Source organism: Clinocottus analis, unplaced genomic scaffold (assembly GCF_023055335.1).
Source record: "Clinocottus analis isolate CAN_PGR_092001 unplaced genomic scaffold, fCliAna1.0.p SCAF_16, whole genome shotgun sequence".
Classification (NCBI taxonomy): Eukaryota; Metazoa; Chordata; class Actinopteri; order Perciformes; family Cottidae; genus Clinocottus; species Clinocottus analis.
This window is the reverse complement of record NW_027175887.1, coordinates 17570252-17589200: the sequence shown is the minus strand read 5'-3', so window position 1 is coordinate 17589200 and position 18949 is coordinate 17570252. Positions and strand designations below refer to the sequence as shown.

Here is an 18949-nt window from a genome sequence, read left to right as displayed (position 1 = left end):
TCTGTCTTGAAGGACAACCTCAGCGTGAGGCAGCCGGCTTCACAACCTCGCGGCAAGGTCCGTCACATAAAGTGACATCTCAGTGCCACTTTGCACGACCTCGTCCTGCAGCATCTCGCCCGTAAAAGAGCGACTCACCCTGCTGATGGCGAGCAGGAAGTTGAGGCGCTCCGCTTTGCGGACCGAATGGCGTAGCTTCCAGTAGAGCATGTGCTCCCACGCGAACACCAGCAGGCTGAGGCCCATGGCCACGAGCAGCATGTAGAAGACGCCCGCCATGTTGTCGATGTCCAGCTTGCTGCTCATCACCTCTTTCTTCTCGTTGCGGCAGATGCCCGTGAGCCAGACGGTCTGCAGCTTCTGTGTGTCACCTGTGGGGGAAAAGAAAGAACAAAAAACACAATTATTTTGCATAACACTTGTATTATTCTGGGGGGGCTTAAGAGAGTAATGAAACGGCCTCAGGGCCTCGCGTGAAATTCATTTGCATGGGATAATGAAATGTCCTCATAGAACCAGCACTCCAGGGTTCAACTGTACAAGGTCGCACACTTCTTCTGTTTGTGATTTAGTGAACGCAAAACCAATTCTGACTGGCTTTTAAAGGGGTTCAGGATGGAGAGAGGATGCAGCATTGACCTCTATACAACCAGAGGAGTCGCCCCCTGGTGGTCAGGAGAGAGAATGCAGCTTTAACACATGAAGCATAGACTTCTATACAACCAGAGGAGTCGCCCCCTGGTGGTCAGGAGAGAGAATGCAGCTTTAACACATGAAGCATAGACTTCTATACAACCAGAGGAGTCGCCCCCTGGTGGTCAGGAGAGAATGCAGCTTTAACACATGAAATATAGACTTCTATACAACCACAGGAGTCGCCTCCTGGTGGTCAGGAGAGAGAATGCAGCTTTAACACATGAAATATAGACTTCTATACAACCACAGGAGTCGCCTCCTGGTGGTCAGGAGAGAGAATGCAGCTTTAACACATGAAGCATAGACTTCTATACAACCAGAGGAGTCGCCCCCTGGTGGACATTAGGGAGAATGCACTTCAGTTACGGCGCTTCATTTTTCAGTGTTAATAAAGCTCCTGATGATGTGCTTAGTTATTAAATCACTGTATGACAGGTAATAATCTGACCATGCTAATAATAAATATTGTCTTCTTTGTCGCCAAAAATTGGGGTTCAGTCTTAATCACATGATTTTGCTGCTGATAGTCTCTGTGAGAAGTAAAGCATTGTGTGTGTGGCCTCTCAGTTTTGATATATTATGCAATGTGCTGGATTATTACCATCTATTGCATATTCCTGCAGGAGACGACCAGGCTCCCGCTGCAGGCTTTCAGCTTCCAGAGGAGCTTCGGTCGGCAGAATCATCCTCACATTTTCAATCATCTCAACGACATTCATGCCGCTTCTCTCATTTGGTTGAGTCGTTACTATAATAATATTTTATACCCTATAATTATTCCCATTTTTCCTCTTGTTGCATTCTTGGTCTTTTGGTCTTTTTTTTACATGTATGGAAGCTTTTATTGTACCATTACAGGAAGATATGGATTGTTTCTTCCTTTCTTCTCCATTCATTCAAGGTCATGGACAGTTATTATAGCACTTGGAGATGTACATAATTAACTTCATAGCTGTTTAAAATGCGTAACGAGGAACAGCGGTGGTCCATCTGAAGCACTCTTGCCGTTGCTCTGTTGTTGAATGAAAAGAAGGGGGGGAGTGATATACTTCATCATAATTAATAACCACGAGGACGCAGTCGCTCGCAGCTGGTGATAAAAGATGGATTCGGCCTGTTTGTTCTCGGGTTATCGTTGCAGCTCGTTAGGCGCGGCGCTGACCCCGTCGGTTAACGAGGTAAACGATCGCTTAACGAGGCTCAGCTATCCGTCCAAGAAAATCCACAAAAAAGTGCATTAATGTCAATAAATGTGAATAAAAAGGATTTCACCGTCGGCCAGGAACTGGAGCAAGGCCAGGTCGATGAGGCGTTTCCAGCGCGAGTCCTTCTGCAGGGCGATGCCGTAGCCGGTCGTGGCGAACACTTTCCCGCTGCCAATGGTCACCAGCTTGCAGCCCTCGTCTTTGCCAGCCATGTAGTTCAGCACCGCGGCGTCGTAGATGAAGGCATCCAGTTTCCTAGCGGGATAAAGAGAAATGAGCTTCATGTTACCGCTCGGCTTCCTCACTGGATGTATGTTGTATTTTTTTTTACAAGCCTTGGCTGACACCTACGCTGTTTTGAGGCTGTTGAGGGCATCCTCCACTCCCTTCTGGTTGTATTTGACCATGTGGGAGTGCATCTCGGGGTAGTTACTCCTTATGTTGCGCTCCGTGCTGCCGTTTGGGACCGTACCAAAGCGGAACGGAGGGTACTGCTCCTGCGGCTTTTGAAACTGTCGAGCGAGAAGCAGAAGGGGGAGGGAGGGAGGATTGATGGTGACATGAACGATCCGTGATATTGATGGATCGCACACGGGGTTTTTTGAAGACATAATCAAATTGAGTTTGTTCCATCAAGCAGACGGTTGAGTCGAGGCTTCGTTACGCCGCATTTTTCTGTCATTTACAAGCACCAGAAAAGCTTCAAGGCCCCCGATGGAGGAAAAAAAAGAAGCTCTAAAAGATATTAATACAATGACACTCGCCTCTTTGCTATTTCTGGGACGTCTGCCTCGACTCCCAAGTGCTTCTGTGTTAGTTTTCCTGCCGGCCTCTTGCTCTATTAATTCACACATCTGACGCTACGATTCAAAGACCAGACACTCGAATCCAAATATCCTCGTCTGCAGTAAGAAATTAACATTTCGCCCTTCTTTTTTTGTGTGTTTTTGTTGCTGTTGAGGAGCACCGCATGCATTTAATCAGCTGTGAGGGCCGAGGGAGTGAGACGGGGTGGAAGTGCAATCGACATAACCGCCTTTTTCTAATTAACCTCATGCAGATGTGTTCCCGGCGCATTAGCAGAGGGAACGTTTGAGCTGAAGTTTGCATGATGAGAAAAGGGCCACGGTGATATTTATACGTCTTGAAAAATGAGGCAGACCTCTTCCGATCTCTCACGGTCACGTTTACGTGATCTATAGGATGGTTATTGATACGATTTCATCGATGCTGATCCCGTCATCCTGCTGGCGATACCATTATGTTAGCGATTCCCTCGTCGAGTTCTGATGGACTGCTGGGTTGAATAAGATGTGCAGGCAAGGCTTCCAGCCTGCAACCATCACATGTTCTGTATATATTGTGGGTGTTTGCATTCAAATAATACAATTTAAATAGTTAGGAAATAAGTAATTCTATTTTTGATTTGCTTTGATTGATTATTTGTTTGAAATAATGCAGCTGTAAAGTCCAACTCTAACCCAAATCATAGCGCAACATGTGAACATTCAACATGTGAACATTCAACATGTGAACATTCAACATGTGAACATTCTCTCTGCAAAGGTTGACTTTTAAAAAGTGAAGCAGAACAAAGTAAGAGAGTTTAGTACAGAGAACATTCAGGGGAGGACGCAATGCCCCCAATGGGTCCAATTGGGCCATTGGGGGCATTGAACCCATTGGGGCCATTGGGGCTATTGGGACCATTGGGGCCATTGGGGGAATTGGACCCATTGGGGCCATTGAATACATTGGGGCCATTGAACCCATTGGGGCCATTGGGACCATTGAACCTATTGGGGCCATTGGACCCATTGGACCCATTAGGGCCGGTGGGGCTATTTGAATTTTCTCATGTACCAAACCATTTATTTCACTTGTATATTTATTCTGGTGTTCAATGCATCTAAACACAGCAGTTTTGGGCTTTCTTCTTCTTTATAAAACAAGCTATGATTTACAGTGTTATATCACAATCGCTCAGTCTTCCTCCTCTAGGGGAGGATTATATTTTAAAAGGTAAGTCTCCTGTCGATGGAGCTCCTTCACTTCAACACAGCACAGGACGGAGATGTGGAGGGACGTCGCATCGAAAGAGGTCGGTCGATGTTGGAGTCGACATTGACGCATTACCTCATCGCGAGGACGTACAAGTGGAGCGTCGACTCTGCGGGGAACGAGGTAATCATCGTCTGCTCGTCTTCATCACCCCCCCCCCCCCTCTCCTCTTACAAGGTCACTCCTTCGTGGGCTCTTCGCTTTCTTCCTCATTTACATTTACTTAACCTGAAGGGGTTCTGCGCAGCTGGACAAAACAGCGGTTCAAACCCCTTCCGCGTCCCCCCTGCGCCGCCATCGCCGCCGCCATCGCCGCCAACACCGCCGCCGCACAGACGGCCGCTCAATAATCGACGGGGCTCGCTGTCAGGACGACTTCCCGCTTCTTCTCCTCGGAGCAGAGCGGCGTTAATGTGCAATGAGACGGGGGAATTGTAAACGACTTTGCCGGAATCCTAATGAGCGGCGGACAGCTCGGCCTTTTCCTCAAATGCCTCTTTAATCCCCCCTTCAGCCAAAGATTCCAGAAACCGTTTCCCCGCGCTGGCAGTTTGACACGGATTTCCTCGTCAATACTTTCCTCTGAAACTCATCCTCGGGCCAGACAAGTACGCATGAGATAATAGCCCCTCCCCCCTCCTCCCCAAAAAAAGTATAATCTGCGTCTCCCCACCAGAAAATCCACTTATGTATTACATTTCATAGGCTTCTCACGGACAACTCTATCCAAAGAATCCCGGGATGTAATTCAATTTCAACACTTACTCAATATGAACTCTTTTTTTTTTTTTGTGGGGGGAAAAAGAGAGAAAGTCACCGCCGTGTGACATTGACACTTCTGGATGTTTGCATTTCATAGCTGTTTGCACACCCGAAATAGACCACTTTGGTGTTTTTTCCTCTCAGCTTGTACATCAAACACAACAACACGCCTGACAACACACACACACACACACACATGCAGGACTGACAGTGACGGAGCGCTGCACCTTTTTGTCGCTCAGTCCGGAGACGGTGTCGATGTACTGCTCCTGGATCATGAAGGCGGCCAGGTTGGCGGTGTAGGAGGCCAGGAAGATGACGGCGAAGAAGGCCCAGACCAGGACCATGATCTTACTGGTGGTGCCCTTCGGGTTCTCGATGGGGACCGAGTTGTTGAAGACGATCCCCCACAGCAGCCACACCGACTTCCCGATGGTGAAGGTGGGACCTCCGGGCTCTAGAACCGGAGTCCAAAAATAATGCATATTTTAAATGTTCAGCCTCCTGAAGACACTTCATTTAAGTAGAAGGTCTTTGTTAAGTTAAGGGGGAAAGGTATCTGCTCATGTGTTCTCATGTCACTATTGTCATAAGTACAAGAGCTCCCTAGTGAAGAAAACATATAAATGTATAATTAGAACAAATGACCCAAGCTGCTTTTCAACCTCTTTATAGTTCATGTTCTCGACTGCAAATTCAATAATTTGTCAAACAATGGCATCCAGTAGTTTTTAGTTATAACACCCTTGAACCGTACATTATTGACGATACAGCACGGCCTCTCGTACCTGAGACCTAAAGCTGAGCTCATTAATGTAAAGTTAAAGTGAAATGGTCTTTTGATGAAGTCTTATCTCATAACTATGACTTTCTATCTCATGATTATGTATTTTTTATCTCATGATTATGACTTTCCGGTCAGCTACATTTGATCTTATGTCTTTATTTTACTGGTGTGAATGTGCTTCCGTACTCTCTAAACTCTGAATAAAACAAAAACAATCCTGCTCCCTGTGGTCGTGGCGGTGAAGAGGTGATTGACAGGTGGGCGGCGGAGAAGGGGGCGGGACTCACCTCTGGCGCTGACCAGACTGCGGTTGTAGCCGACCGGACTGCAGTACTCAAAGATGAAGACCGTGATGGCCACGACCGTCAGACACATGACGAACATCATCACCCAGACCGCCGGACTGTACGGCTCTAGAGGAGGAAGAGGAGGAGGAGGAAGAGGAGGAGGAGGAAGAGGAAGAGGAGGAGGACTCAACGTTTAAACCTCCTCTGCAGCTGGTGATGAAGACAACTGGAGACACTAAAACATAAACTAATCATTCTACTATTAGATACATGAATATTACTTTGATATAGTACTATTGTAAAATACTTTATTAATCCCCCACGGGGACATTTTTCCAGTAGAAGAGCATTTATATATGCATTTTTTTCGAGGCAATATTGCATCTATAATTTACAGCATAATAACACTTTGAACTGTACATTATTGACGATACAGCACTGCCTCTCGTACATTATCGCTTAACTAGAGGCGGCAGTGAATCAGAGGAAGGAACCTGTGCTTTTTTTAATCATAGTACATGTCATATGACCACATCCGAACACGTCACATGACCACATTTGTACACGTCTCTGACCACTAGGGGTGGGGGAAAAAATCGATACAGCATAGTATCGCGATATTTTGCGTGGCGATATGGTATCGATAGACGGAAGCCAAGTATCGATCTTTTATTTAATCAATTCTGAACGTTTTGGTGACAAATTTGTTGACAAAGTTTTTCTTTGGGGACAATTTTCGGTTGAATTTTTTAAAATAAATCGCAATACTCAATGTATCGCGATAATATCGTATTGGGACTTAAGTATCGTGACGATATTGTATCGTGGAACCTCTGGTGATTCCCACCCCTAATGACCACATCCGTACACGTCACATAACCACACGTCACATGACCACACGTCACATGACCACACGTCACATGACCACTTGCGTACATATCACACTGTACATTATTGACGATACAGCACTGCCTCTCGTACATTATTGCATAACTGGAGGCGGCAGTGAATGCTTACACGTCACGTGACCACACCCGTACACGTCACATGACCACACGCGTGTGCGTTACTTCCTTGGAGTGCGGGCGAGTCTCTCACCTAAGAAGGCCGAAGGCGAGACGGTCCCGTTACTCCGGGCGACCATGACGCTGATCCCCGTCTCCACAAACGGCACGGAGAAGTCGATGATCTCGGAGCGCTCTTCGTTGATGGTCAGCGAGCCGATGGCCATGTCCGCACGCTTGTAGAACACCTGATGGAAGTCAACAGAGATATATATATATTTATATATTTAAGGTGACGTTCAGAGTCATCATAACTCTGATCCGGCGTCGCTGGACGTCCACTGCTGACCTTTGAGATAAATCTCCTCCATCAGTGGAGCAACTCAGTGGTTCTGCGTCCCTGAGGACAAAAGCCTTCATCTAACGCCGTCCGGCCTGTTGCAGCGACGCATTGTGTAATCTAATCCATCTCTAATGCATCGTGAGGTATCGCTGCATATGGCATAATGCACATTACGTAAGGCGTCACAAGCAGGATGAGTTCACTGCTCGGGCCGGAGCTCGTTGTGCACAATATGGCCACAAAACAAAAGACATATTTAATAAATTAATGAATAAATAATATATACGCGTGTCCAGTTGTTCCTGCCGTAACACACCAGTGTTTATTCAAATAACTACACAAGTAATAAATTATGGAAGCCCATTTCCGCCACAAAAAAGTAATAATTATGATTTTTTGTTGTTGTCATAATTATGACTTTTTTGTGGCAGAAATGGGCTTCCATAACAAATACATATACAATGATATATATATATATATATATATATATATATATATATATATATATATATATATATATATATATATATATATATATATATATATCTCCTGCCGTGTGAGCTCAGTGTTTATTCCAGCGGTGGAGTTACAGTCCAGACACATTCCTCCTCCTTCAGCTCATCAGCTGCTTGGAGGAAGACGCCTCGTTGAGCTCGATCGCCGCCACAAAGTGTGAACAAAGGAGAAAAACACCGGCCAGCTAATGTTGTCGTATCGTCCAACTACGGAGATTATTCACAAGGCCTCCTCCTCCTCTTCCTCCTCCTCTTCCTCCTCAATCAACACAGTGACCTTGGTGCCAAGTCACTCTGGACTTAATAATGGATTTGTAGCTTTTGTTGTGTAACTGAGGCAAAAAAAACCCTTTCAGTCTGATTCCACTCTTATCTTATCGGTGAGTTGTAACACACACTGTGTTGTACACACTGTGTTGTAACACACACTGTGTTGTAACACACTGAGTTGTACACACTGTGTTGCTCAATATCAAAGGAAATGAGACAGTTTTTAAGCGTGTTAACTTATCGTTGTGGTTTACTGGGATAACTTTAAAAAGTAATCAAATCAATCAACGTTAAGATAAAGATTTTCTTTCATGAATACTTTTTATTTGAGTTTCTGTTTTCAGTGATAAGAAAACTAATAGAGACCTGATGAAATCACAAAGAAACAATTACTGTAATCTTGCTACTTTGTTGCTACTATATGTTGCTACTGTATGTTGCTACTTTACTGTATGTTGCTACTTTATGTTGCTACTATATGTTGCTACTATATGTATGTTGCTACTATATGTTGCTACTATATGTATGTTGCTACTATATGTTGCTACTATATGTATGTTGCTATTTTGTTGCTACTTTATGTTTCTGCTATATGTTTGTTGCTACTTTGTTGCTACTTTATGTTGCTACTATACGTACGTTGCTACTTTGTTGCTACTTTATGTTGCTACTATACGTATGTTGCTACTTTAAACAGGTTCTATCTCTTCTCCGTTACGTAAAGATGTTTCTTTCTTGCTCCCAATTGAAGTGGAATGTTGACACTTGGTGTCTGGATAACTTTGAGACGTTTTGCAGCTCTTGCAGAAGATATTTCCCTGCGGCGCTAACGGGAAGCAGCTCACAGAGAAGCAGCTCACAGAGACGTGGCCTCGCTGTGAGTGTCGTGGCCCTTTAATTAAAGAGAAGCCGCCGTGAAGCTCTCACCTCTCCGATCATCCCGTTCCAGATGCCCCGGACCAGCTTGCCGTGCTTGCCGTTGGTGACCAGGTAGAGGTCGTAGGAGAACTTTATGGTGCGGGACAACTTCTTCAGGATGTCGATGCAGAAGCCTTTACAGCACAGCTTAGTGTACGGCTCGCTGTGACCCACAATGCTGAGGGGCAGAGAGAGAGAGAGAGAGAGAGAGAGAGAGAGAGAGAGAGAGGACGAGAAACTCTTTGGGTGAAACTTATCCTTCACGGTTTTCATTGGTTTCTGTTCATCTGGACGGCTCAGTCCTCACTGTTATAAACGATGCCATTAAAGTCTCGTTGTGCATCATCAATTGAAGGGAAATCACACATAATTACATCCAATACCTTGTTTGTATGTTTTTTGGGAATACCAGTTTAATCGAGCCTCAAATTTGAAAATGGATGAAACAGCATAATGTGAAATATTGAGCAATAATTAGAATTGGAGGCTCGATATCTACAGAAGAGATAAATTATAACCTTCAACGGTCCAAACACCTGTTTATAATGTAATGTAATGCAGAATAAATCTGGTTTAAAATGTGTCTTTTCCTCATAGTTTTGCCAACCCTTTTGGTTTAAGTTCACAATGAATCAACATTGCACTCCCTTAATGATCTAAACACAGAAGATTATCATCTAAAGCGTTTGGGTGCGTTTTAATGCTCGAGCTGATGCAATACCTCAGTAAAACTAAACTTTTATCCAGAAAAAAGAAAGAAAAAGAAATCCCATGTTAAACATTGACTCCTTTATTCCTGTATCAGTGATTCCTGATGATCCGCCTCAAGTTTCCCGCCAAAAAACTACATTTTACAAGATTAGATGTATACATATTTGGCAATGTTTTGTTTTTCAGTGAAAATGTCTAAAAGGTGTAGCAGTGAGTCTTGGTTGCTAGTTCATTGATCGCCTCTTTTGCTCGTCACTTCATATTTCTACTGATTCCCAAGAGGAAGACCATGAATACTCAGAAGTCTGACGTTCCTCAGCAAACTCCCTTTACTGACGATGCCTTCATGCATTACCAGCTTCCTCTTCTGGTTCTGCGTGCAGCGCTGCCTCACTGCATCCTTCATCCAAACTAGCAGAGCAGCATGAACGCTGCAGAAAGCTCTTTTTGCTTTTTTCAAAATGTAATTTCCTCTCTCTGTAGCACCGGTTCACATCTCCCTCTCTCGTCCGAGCCCCAGACAGTTTGACCCAGACTTGGATGTGTTGTGGCGTACTACAGTACGCTAAACCGTTTTAATGAGGACATGCGCCCGTGTAATACCGACCACATGCCAGGCCGCCGGAGCAACCCTGAAAAAAAAAAAAAAAGAAATCAAGTAAAAGACTCAGCGTACAAGCAGCCGAACAGACAGTTTCCGGCTCCGCATACCAAGTGCACGAGGCTGACGTAAGGGCTGAAATCAATTCCCCTAACTTATCAGCGGGATTACCAGGAACGTGGGGATGAAAATGTCCCTCAGTTTTAACGGTAATGGGATGACGCAGGTGATGTGAGTCAGGAAGAGAGTGCGGTCGAGTTTAGTGGCCGAGTGAAACATCCTGTACTCTGATTTAGAGGAAAAAGTGCTTCATGTTTTAACGGCTATTTGAGGAATTTTTTTTAGTTGCTTCACTGGGTTCATTGTTTTGTGTTGCTGATGGTCATCCTGTACATGAAGCATAGACTTCTATAAAACCAGAGGAGTCGCCCCCTGGTGGTCAGGAGAGAGAATGCAGCTTTAACACATGAAGCATAGACTTCTATACAACCAGAGGAGTCGCCCCCTGGTGGTCAGGAGAGAGAATGCAGCTTTAACACATGAAGCATAGACTTCTATACAACCAGAGGAGTTGCCCCCTGGTGGTCAGGGGAGAGAATGCAGCTTTAACACATGAAGCATAGACTTCTATACAACCAGAGGAGTCGCCCCCTGGTGGTCAGGAGAGAGAATGCAGCTTCAACACATGAAGCATAGACTTCTATACAACCAGAGGAGTCGCCCCCTGGTGGTGAGGAGAGAATGCAGCTTTAACACATGAAGCATAGACTTCTATACAACCAGAGGAGTCGCCCCCTGGTGGTCAGGAGAGAGAATGCAGCTTTAACACATGAAGCACAGACTTCTATACAACCAGAGGAGTCGCCCCCTGGTGGTCAGGAGAGAGAATGCAGCTTTAACACATGAAGCATAGACTTCTATACAACCAGAGGAGTCGCCCCCTGGTGGTCAGGAGAGAGAATGCAGCTTCAACACATGAAGCATAGACTTCTATACAACCAGAGTGTTTTTCTATCCATCCAAAGAAAGGTTACGGTCCAACATTAAACGTTTCTTTTCTTTCAGAGGAAACCCAAAACCCAGACACACACGCACACACACACACACACACACAGACACACACACACACACCTCTACAGCGCACAAGAAGTGCAGTGTGAGGCGGTGCGGCAGCGAGCCAGTGAGCCGTGGGCGCGATGCGGGGAGCACTAATGACACGTCGGCCCGTAACCTCCCCCGGACCGCCGCTCTAATGGACTCGGCGCCCACACATCAGGAAGCCGGGAGGCAATGAGACGGACCGGCCAGGCGGCGCCGGGCCACAACAAACCGCGACGAATGAACACTTTTGCAGGAAAAAACACGGCAGCCACAGCAGACCGCGAGTAAACACAGCGGCCCCAACATCCCCCCGCTCACCAGATGCCAGGGTTCAGGGCTGCCAGCCGCATTCAAACGGATCTTTTGGGGAAATGGAGTCGGGTTATTTACTCAAAGTGTCGACATCTTCGTAGGGAAACGTTGGGAAGCTGCTTCAGGGGGTCGGTTACGCCGCTTCTTCGAGAACATTTACAGAGACGACGTTCTCACTGAGAAGTGTTGACGAACGCAAGAACATCTTCACTCGTCTGTCGCGTAGTCGTACGGTCTTTGTCAGGTACCACAACCAGGTGAGCAGCACCCTGACCTCACAGAGATAACGTGAAGACACTCCAGTGTGCAAGACGTTGGTTTTCTGGGACCTTGTTCTTGGTTCTGACGCTCTGAGCGAGCCTGAACACAGCTGCACTCGCTCTCCACTTTGATTAAATCAACTTATGATCCGGCTCCCATCAAACACAGTTAATGTGTGATGACATTATCTTCCCAGGTCAATACCTTCACCAGCGCATTTGCCTCTGAATAAATCTCCAGAGTCTTGCCGGCACTAATAAAGCAGCGAGAGCTCGGGGATGTTCTCTAACGCGTAGGGTCCAAATTGGGGACGAGCTTGTGCGTTAACTGCTCCGGGACGCTTCAGCCGAAGCGGCGTCGGGGCTCTGCCGGCCGTCCGTCAGGCCTCTCGGAGGACGGACGAGGGAACCGAACACAGATGGTCCGCCCGGCTGGCCGAACGCAGGGGCTCGAAGCCGGCTGAGGGATCGACATGGAGGAACCTGCGCGAGCGATGCGTCCCTATTTAGAAAGCAGCGACGAGGGTCTGAGTCGTGGCCGTGTCGAGGGAGACTCATGAAGCAGAGATGTTCTCAAAGCCGTCTTCTTCCCTTCCAGGACCTGAACTCGGCGTATCGGCGGACACAGCGGACGCCACCGTGTTAGCATTAGCTGGTTCCAACGTCTCAAACGTCAGGATTCGCTGCTTTGTTGTAATTTCCTGTAAACCGTAGACATTTTCGGGTTAAGGGCTTTCGGAGGAGGTGCTGTAAGTGATTTGAAGAGGTCACTTTGGGGTCTGGTCGATCGTAACGGGGCATTTTCACAGACTAAAATGGAAAATGAATTAAATCCAAGCACGATGTGGTGATAACCGGTGAGCGTTATGTGAAGACGCTCACCATGAACACAGACGTGACTTCAGTTCAGACAGTTTAAAGCGTCTTAAACATCTTCCCCCTTCATTGCAACGTCCATTGGGTTCTCCTTCATCCGATTGCCTAACTCACCCCGTATTGACTTCATCTCCTTCCGCCTTTGATGTTTCAGCTCCATTAAATTTATGCCTTCGTGGGATCAGGGGCGGTATGCACGTTCTGTACCGGCAGAGCGATAAAGCACCACAGCCCTCCTGAACCCTGGAGGGGACGCGATCCTCATCTGGCGTTCCCGCTCATCTCGTTAACGCCTTTTGTCAGTAATGGATAATGCCCCCCCCCTCCTCCGCCTTCCCCCCCGCTAATGAACACCAATATCAGTCTGGAGGTGTTGAGCATTGATGACACGGCCTAATCGTCCCATCTAATTGATACCCCGCCATGCAGCACATATATCTCCCGGATTGGGTCGCGGGGCGATCACACGGGGTTGTTCACACTCGGGCCGAGCGGCCTAATGAGTACCTCACCTCGCCGAGCGATAAGGAGTCACGCCGGGGCTAATGGCGGCGGGGAGGAAGAGCCCCTTAATCTCGTGGCTAATGGCGCTCTCGAGTTAGATATGAAATCAATTAAGATGAGCACGTTAAGGTTTGATAGTGCACATGGGACCAAACGCTGGTGTGAAGACGAGTTTTATAAGATGGTTTGATGACAGCAAACCTTACCTAGATGAATTACCTATATATATATATATATATATATATATATATATATATATATATATATATATATATATACATATATATATATATATATACATATATATATATATATACATATATATATATGTATATATATATATATATATATATATATATATATATATATATATATATATATATATATATATACACATATATATATATATATATACACTAGCGTTCAAAAGTTTGGGGTCACCCGTACAATTTTTTTTTAATGGAACCCACAAATGTGATGCTCCAGATACTCAACCAGCTGAAAGGAAGAACAATTTTATAGCTTCTCTAACCAGCAGAACTGTTTTCAGCTGTGTGACATTACTGCACAAGGGTTTTCAAAGGTTTTCAAGGGTTTTCCAGGAATGGTACGGGTTTTTTACGGGTTTCCAAGTAATTGATTAAATGGTTTTCGAGGTTTTTAATGCAGTTTTAAGGGTTTTCAGTGTTTTTCAAGGATTTTCAAGGAATTGATTTTTTGTTCAAGGAGTTTCAAGGTTTTTTGGTAAAGGGTTTTAAATGTGTTTCATGTTTTTGTATGGGGTTTCAATGGTTTTCCAGGGGTTTCAAGGATTTTCAAGGATGTTCTACTCATCTATTAATCGATTAGCAAACATCAGGACACTGGAGTCATAGCATCGATACACCGATGTTGATATTTCATTGAAAACCAGACGTTTCCACCTAGAATAGTCTTTTACCACGTTAACAATGTAGAGAGGGTATTTCTGATTCATTTAATGATCTTCATTGATCAAATCAGTGCTTTTTTTTTGAAAAAATAAGGACATTTCTAAGTGACCCCAAACTTTTGAACGGTAGTGTACATGTACCCCAATGTCAGCCTGACATATTTCTTTCTGAGTCGGTCTTTTGACAAATACGTTTGCACCTACAAGGAATTTGGCTGATTGATGCATAACATCAAACACTGCAATAGTTTAAGACATAATTTAAATATAATTATATGTATTTTCCCTCCAAGGACGATAAAGACCATCCATCCATCCAACGTTTTTATGACAACGTCTTCTTTTCTCTTTTCATTAGCTGCGTCATCATCACTCAGGTAGCAGCTTTTGATTTTTGCCCATGCTGAATGTTGCCTTTGTTGTTGTTTTTTTTGTAATCACAAATGAGCTCGAGCTAATTAGCTGGCAGAGCCGGCGGTACGTTGCTGCCAAAGTGAGACTCGGCTCACAGCTGGTTGAGTGTCTGCACTCGGTTCAGGATGTTTGTTTAGTAATGAAAGCGCCGCCGCTCTGTAACGTCACCGCGGTGCTTCAACCTTGCATTTATTTCCTTAAAATAAATGCCATAACTCAGGAAGCATCGAAGGAACTCCTTTAATATTTGGCACACGCGTCCACTTGGATTCAACAATGAAGTGGTTCAAATTTGGTGGTTGCAGGTCACTGCCACCTCGCACAACCAGTTTGTAACCACAACTCAAGATTTCCTGCGCTAAATTTGACGCTAAAGTTTCGGCGAACCGACGTCTTTGAAGTTCTGGACGGCATCCGGCGTCACTCACGTCTCCGTCTTGTTGGACTGCCGGCGGCAGGGCACGGTGTTGCTGACGCAGGTGCCGGTCACCGGGTCCACCGCCTCCACGATGACGAAGGGCCGCTCCTCCAGCGTGGCCACCGTCAGGTGCCGGTAGTCCGACACCGGCTCCAGGTAGGAGCCGTACCGCGGCCACACCGGGTACCTCATCTGCATGATGCCCATCTCGTAGGTGCCCACCTGGATGGAGACGAGGGAGAGAGGACGAGGTGAGAAAATATCCGTAGTGAACTCCACGTGCTCACCTCATCTCACACCGCGGCCTGTCTGGACCTCACATCCTAACACAGTCGTCTCCGAGTTGTTCCCGCGTTGTTATCGAGCGTCCTCGTCGTGATTTGTGCATCGCGGCAGCGAGAAGGGGTTTTGAGTATCAGAGGAAATTGTTTTTCGGGGGCGGGAGAGGAGGGGAGAGGAGGGGGGGAGGGTAAAGAGAGCACTTTCACATCGACTGCAACGAAAGCAATTCCACCCTCTCGCCATATTACCAGCCGGGCTAATTTTAATTGGATGTTGTGGGGAAACGAGCGTTCAAGCGACACTAATACGTAATCAAGATCTGAAATTAAACATTTATTTGGATAAGCCGTGACCTGTTTAGGACCGCGTTCCACGCTTTGACTCGGGCGGCGAGGGAGGGTGGAGTGAATGAAGGAATCAAGGTCGCGGAGGGCCAATTGGACGCCAATTAGCTAAAACACCAACTCATCCTCTTGATTGTTGACTCCATGCCGCATCAGACGAGCTTATTAAAGACGCTTCGGCTAACAGGACGCAGAAAAAGGAAATTACAGATGTTTGTGGTGGTGAGCGTCCGGGCCGCGGTCGTTTTTTTAACGTGTTTTCGTGTAAATGGAAGAAGCCGATTCGTCAAGAAAACATTCCTCAGTTCTGATTTAACATAACGAGTCTAATTAAGGCTGAAATGTCATTACTGAGATTAATTATCCACCAAAATGAATACTCAGGATTCCTATTAACAATGCAGCAAAAAAATGAATTAAATCAACTACGGAAAACAAAACATGTAATTAATTATTCATTTCATTAAATTTGTGTTTTTACACAAATGTTACGAGTACAGCTCGTCACAGTGAAATGAAAAGAGGAGGAAGAAGAGGAGGGGGATGGAGGAAGAGGAGGAGAACAAATATCCAGACTCTCTCTGGACTCTTCATCCGTCCTCTTCGTCACATTGATCGTTCCCGCTGTTCGTCTGCAGCGTGAAACACTCGTGGGCTTTTCAGTCGAGTCAATCAGAATTTTTAATTCCAGGAACGTCGACGGAGATGAAAAAAAAAGTCTTCACTGCTCATCCATATTGGAAAAAAAGAGTTTTGTTGCACGCAGCACATTAAAAAGTGATGTCATGACAGGAGTGACTGCCAGTACAAAAACCTACTGGGGGAAATACTTCAATCAGCTTTTTTTGTGGGGCGGAGGGGGGGGGGTTGTACTAAACCAGACGGCGAGACTGTAATGTCCATGTGTGTGTGTGTGTGTGTGTGTGTGTGTGTGTGTGTGTGTGTGTGTCACAGATATGCAGCCGGAGAAACAGCAGCTGGCATCTCACGCTGCAGATAACAGCAGTGAAGTGGAGAGGCGATGCGTGAGCGTAACAAACAAACTGCAAACTTAAACGTGTAAACGGAAAATAAAGAAGTAGAAGAAGAACAAAAAAAAGCATCTTGTGAAAGATAATCTCAGTAACAAGCGTATGAAGGTAGATTTGTGTCTTTTTTACCAGAGCAAATTTCTAGTTTGTAAGTAAATTATCTCCAAATCTTTGCTCTCAATTAAAACAAAAGATCTAAAAAATTTTTTTTTAAAAACACTTAAAAAAAAAAAAAGATCTAAAAAAAACACACAAAAAAAAGAATTGCTCTGAAAAAAAAAAAAGGTTGTAAGTAAATTATCTCCAAATCTTTGCTCTCAATTAAAAAAAAAAGATCTAAATTTTTTTTTTTTTTAAAAAAACCACTCTTAAAAAAAAAAAAAAAAAAAAAAAAATTCTCTGAAAAAAAGCTCTCAAAACTAAAATCTGCTCTATGAAAAAAAAACTTTAAAAAAAATTTGCTCTCCAAAAAAAAAATCAGGATGTGACCGAAAGGAACCTCCGTTAGCTGCTAACGTTATTAGCTTTGTGTTTTAGATTGTTAACATCATCAGAGGTTAAAAAAGCATTCAAGCCAACGTCCTGATCACCTACTTTACATGATTTTATGTATGTTTTACATCATTTGACCGACCCGCATAACATTAACGAATAAATAGATGGATTCGGAGCAGCTGCCGTGTTACTTCTAAGTGACTTCTGTCAGCTCCCATTACCAAATAGCTTCCCGTTAGCGCGCAGCCTCGACAACATATTGGGAATTAACAGGAAGTCGCACACCGTAAACATGAATTTAACATAATTAACTTTGAAAAAAAAGCCGCCTGCGGCTGTTTACTTTGAGTGTCGACGTCGAACTAAACGCCTTCTCCTCAACCAGCGGAGCGAGTCGCCTCCCCCCGGTCTGACGTCGCTCGCCTGCATCCTGCAGGGTTTTAAATTAATGTTTCAATCTCCAGATAAACGCACCCACCGACTGCGTGGGCCGTCTTTTAATATCTTGTTTTTTTTTAAAAGATTGGGGGAGTAAGTGACAGGTTTGTGTGTGAAAGGTATAACTCAGAAAAAGTACTTCATGTTAAGTAGTTCACTGGTTTGAATGGACTCTTTACAAAGAAACCAGCCATGTATGAAATCACCCTCTGCAGAGGAAGACGCACTGTAACTGCAAAACAGCTCTTCTGTTTTTCTCATTCTTCAAGCTACATCGTGGTTTTATGCATTTAGTCAATAAATTTAGGCTCCATCCACGCCGGCACGTTTCAGTTTAAATCCCATGAATGTTATAAAGGTCGTGCTCGATACTGAAGATCTTTATACTCAACATGTTGTTACTTCAAAAGGGGCAACTTACACCTCCAGGTTCACTAGATTGTGGGCCGATACATTTGGAGTTCATGATTTTGTTCGTTTACGCTTTCTTAGCGAACGTCGCTAATAGTTGTGCAGAACAAATTAAGCATCGATGAGGAAAGAAAAGTCCTCAGTTTTGAGTCGCAAACCGCGATTTCAAGCGTCCGCTCCGAGGGGTCGATAGCGCCGCTGGCAGCGCCGCTAAACTCTGAGTTTATTTGCCATTGTATCGTTAGAACATCTTTGTCTGTACTATGCCGATGACCGACTTCTGGTTCGAGTTAACGAGACTGTTTGAGGGCCGATCGGCGTCCGAGAAACCCGAGGTAGCCTGACGTCAATCATCGCGGTAATTGAAGCCGGACAACAGGACGGAGGACGTGCGCTCACCTTGTCCCACTGCCGCTCTCGGTCCAGAGTGATGATGATCATGGCCGGGTTCACCAGGTAGCCGTTGCTGTTGAAGGAGAAGTCGTTGTGTTCCCAGGTAACATTCAGCATGTGCCTGCAGGGAAGCAAAGACCAAAGAGGAAGATGATCAGTTACTTGGGGGGTAAAAAATAGATATATACTAAAATTCCGTCCAAAATCATTGAAAAAAGGCCATCAATTAGTTTTGTGCAAATCACAAAATAGGAGTGTGAGAAGGAAGGAAAAAACTTTCCCTTTTTAATTAATAATTCACGCGTGAAGATTGGTGGCAGACGGTGGCTCAGGTGCCACTAAAGGTGTTGGATGTTATCAGGATTGTGTTGAACGCAGATGCAGAGCCCCAAAAAAGATCACTCAGATTTTCTGCACATGGCAGTGTGTTAGTTGAACTGTAAAAATAGAGCATTTTATGATTGTATAATTGTTGTAATGATACGATAACTTTCCATGTGAAGTCTCTCCGAGTGTTAGAACGAGTCATAAAACGCATATTTTATTGGGCATTCACCTCTTTTTTGCAAAAAAAGAAAG

General features: G+C 44.9%; 1 protein-coding gene across 1 annotated transcript in view; it reads right to left on the bottom strand.

The window, feature by feature from the left end:
- The window catches only part of grin2ca (glutamate receptor, ionotropic, N-methyl D-aspartate 2Ca), a 57629-nt gene that overhangs the window by 3152 nt on the left and 35528 nt on the right, over positions 1 to 18949 (bottom strand). The window contains exons 4-12 of the mRNA XM_068578222.1: positions 18377 to 18491; positions 14987 to 15198; positions 8858 to 9026; positions 6897 to 7050; positions 5799 to 5924; positions 4952 to 5181; positions 2253 to 2413; positions 1969 to 2156; positions 139 to 371 (exon numbers count right to left, since the gene is read on the bottom strand). Coding sequence (XP_068434323.1) covers positions 139 to 371; positions 1969 to 2156; positions 2253 to 2413; positions 4952 to 5181; positions 5799 to 5924; positions 6897 to 7050; positions 8858 to 9026; positions 14987 to 15198; positions 18377 to 18491 — 1588 coding nt within the window. The remainder of the gene's footprint in view (positions 1 to 138; positions 372 to 1968; positions 2157 to 2252; positions 2414 to 4951; positions 5182 to 5798; positions 5925 to 6896; positions 7051 to 8857; positions 9027 to 14986; positions 15199 to 18376; positions 18492 to 18949) is intronic.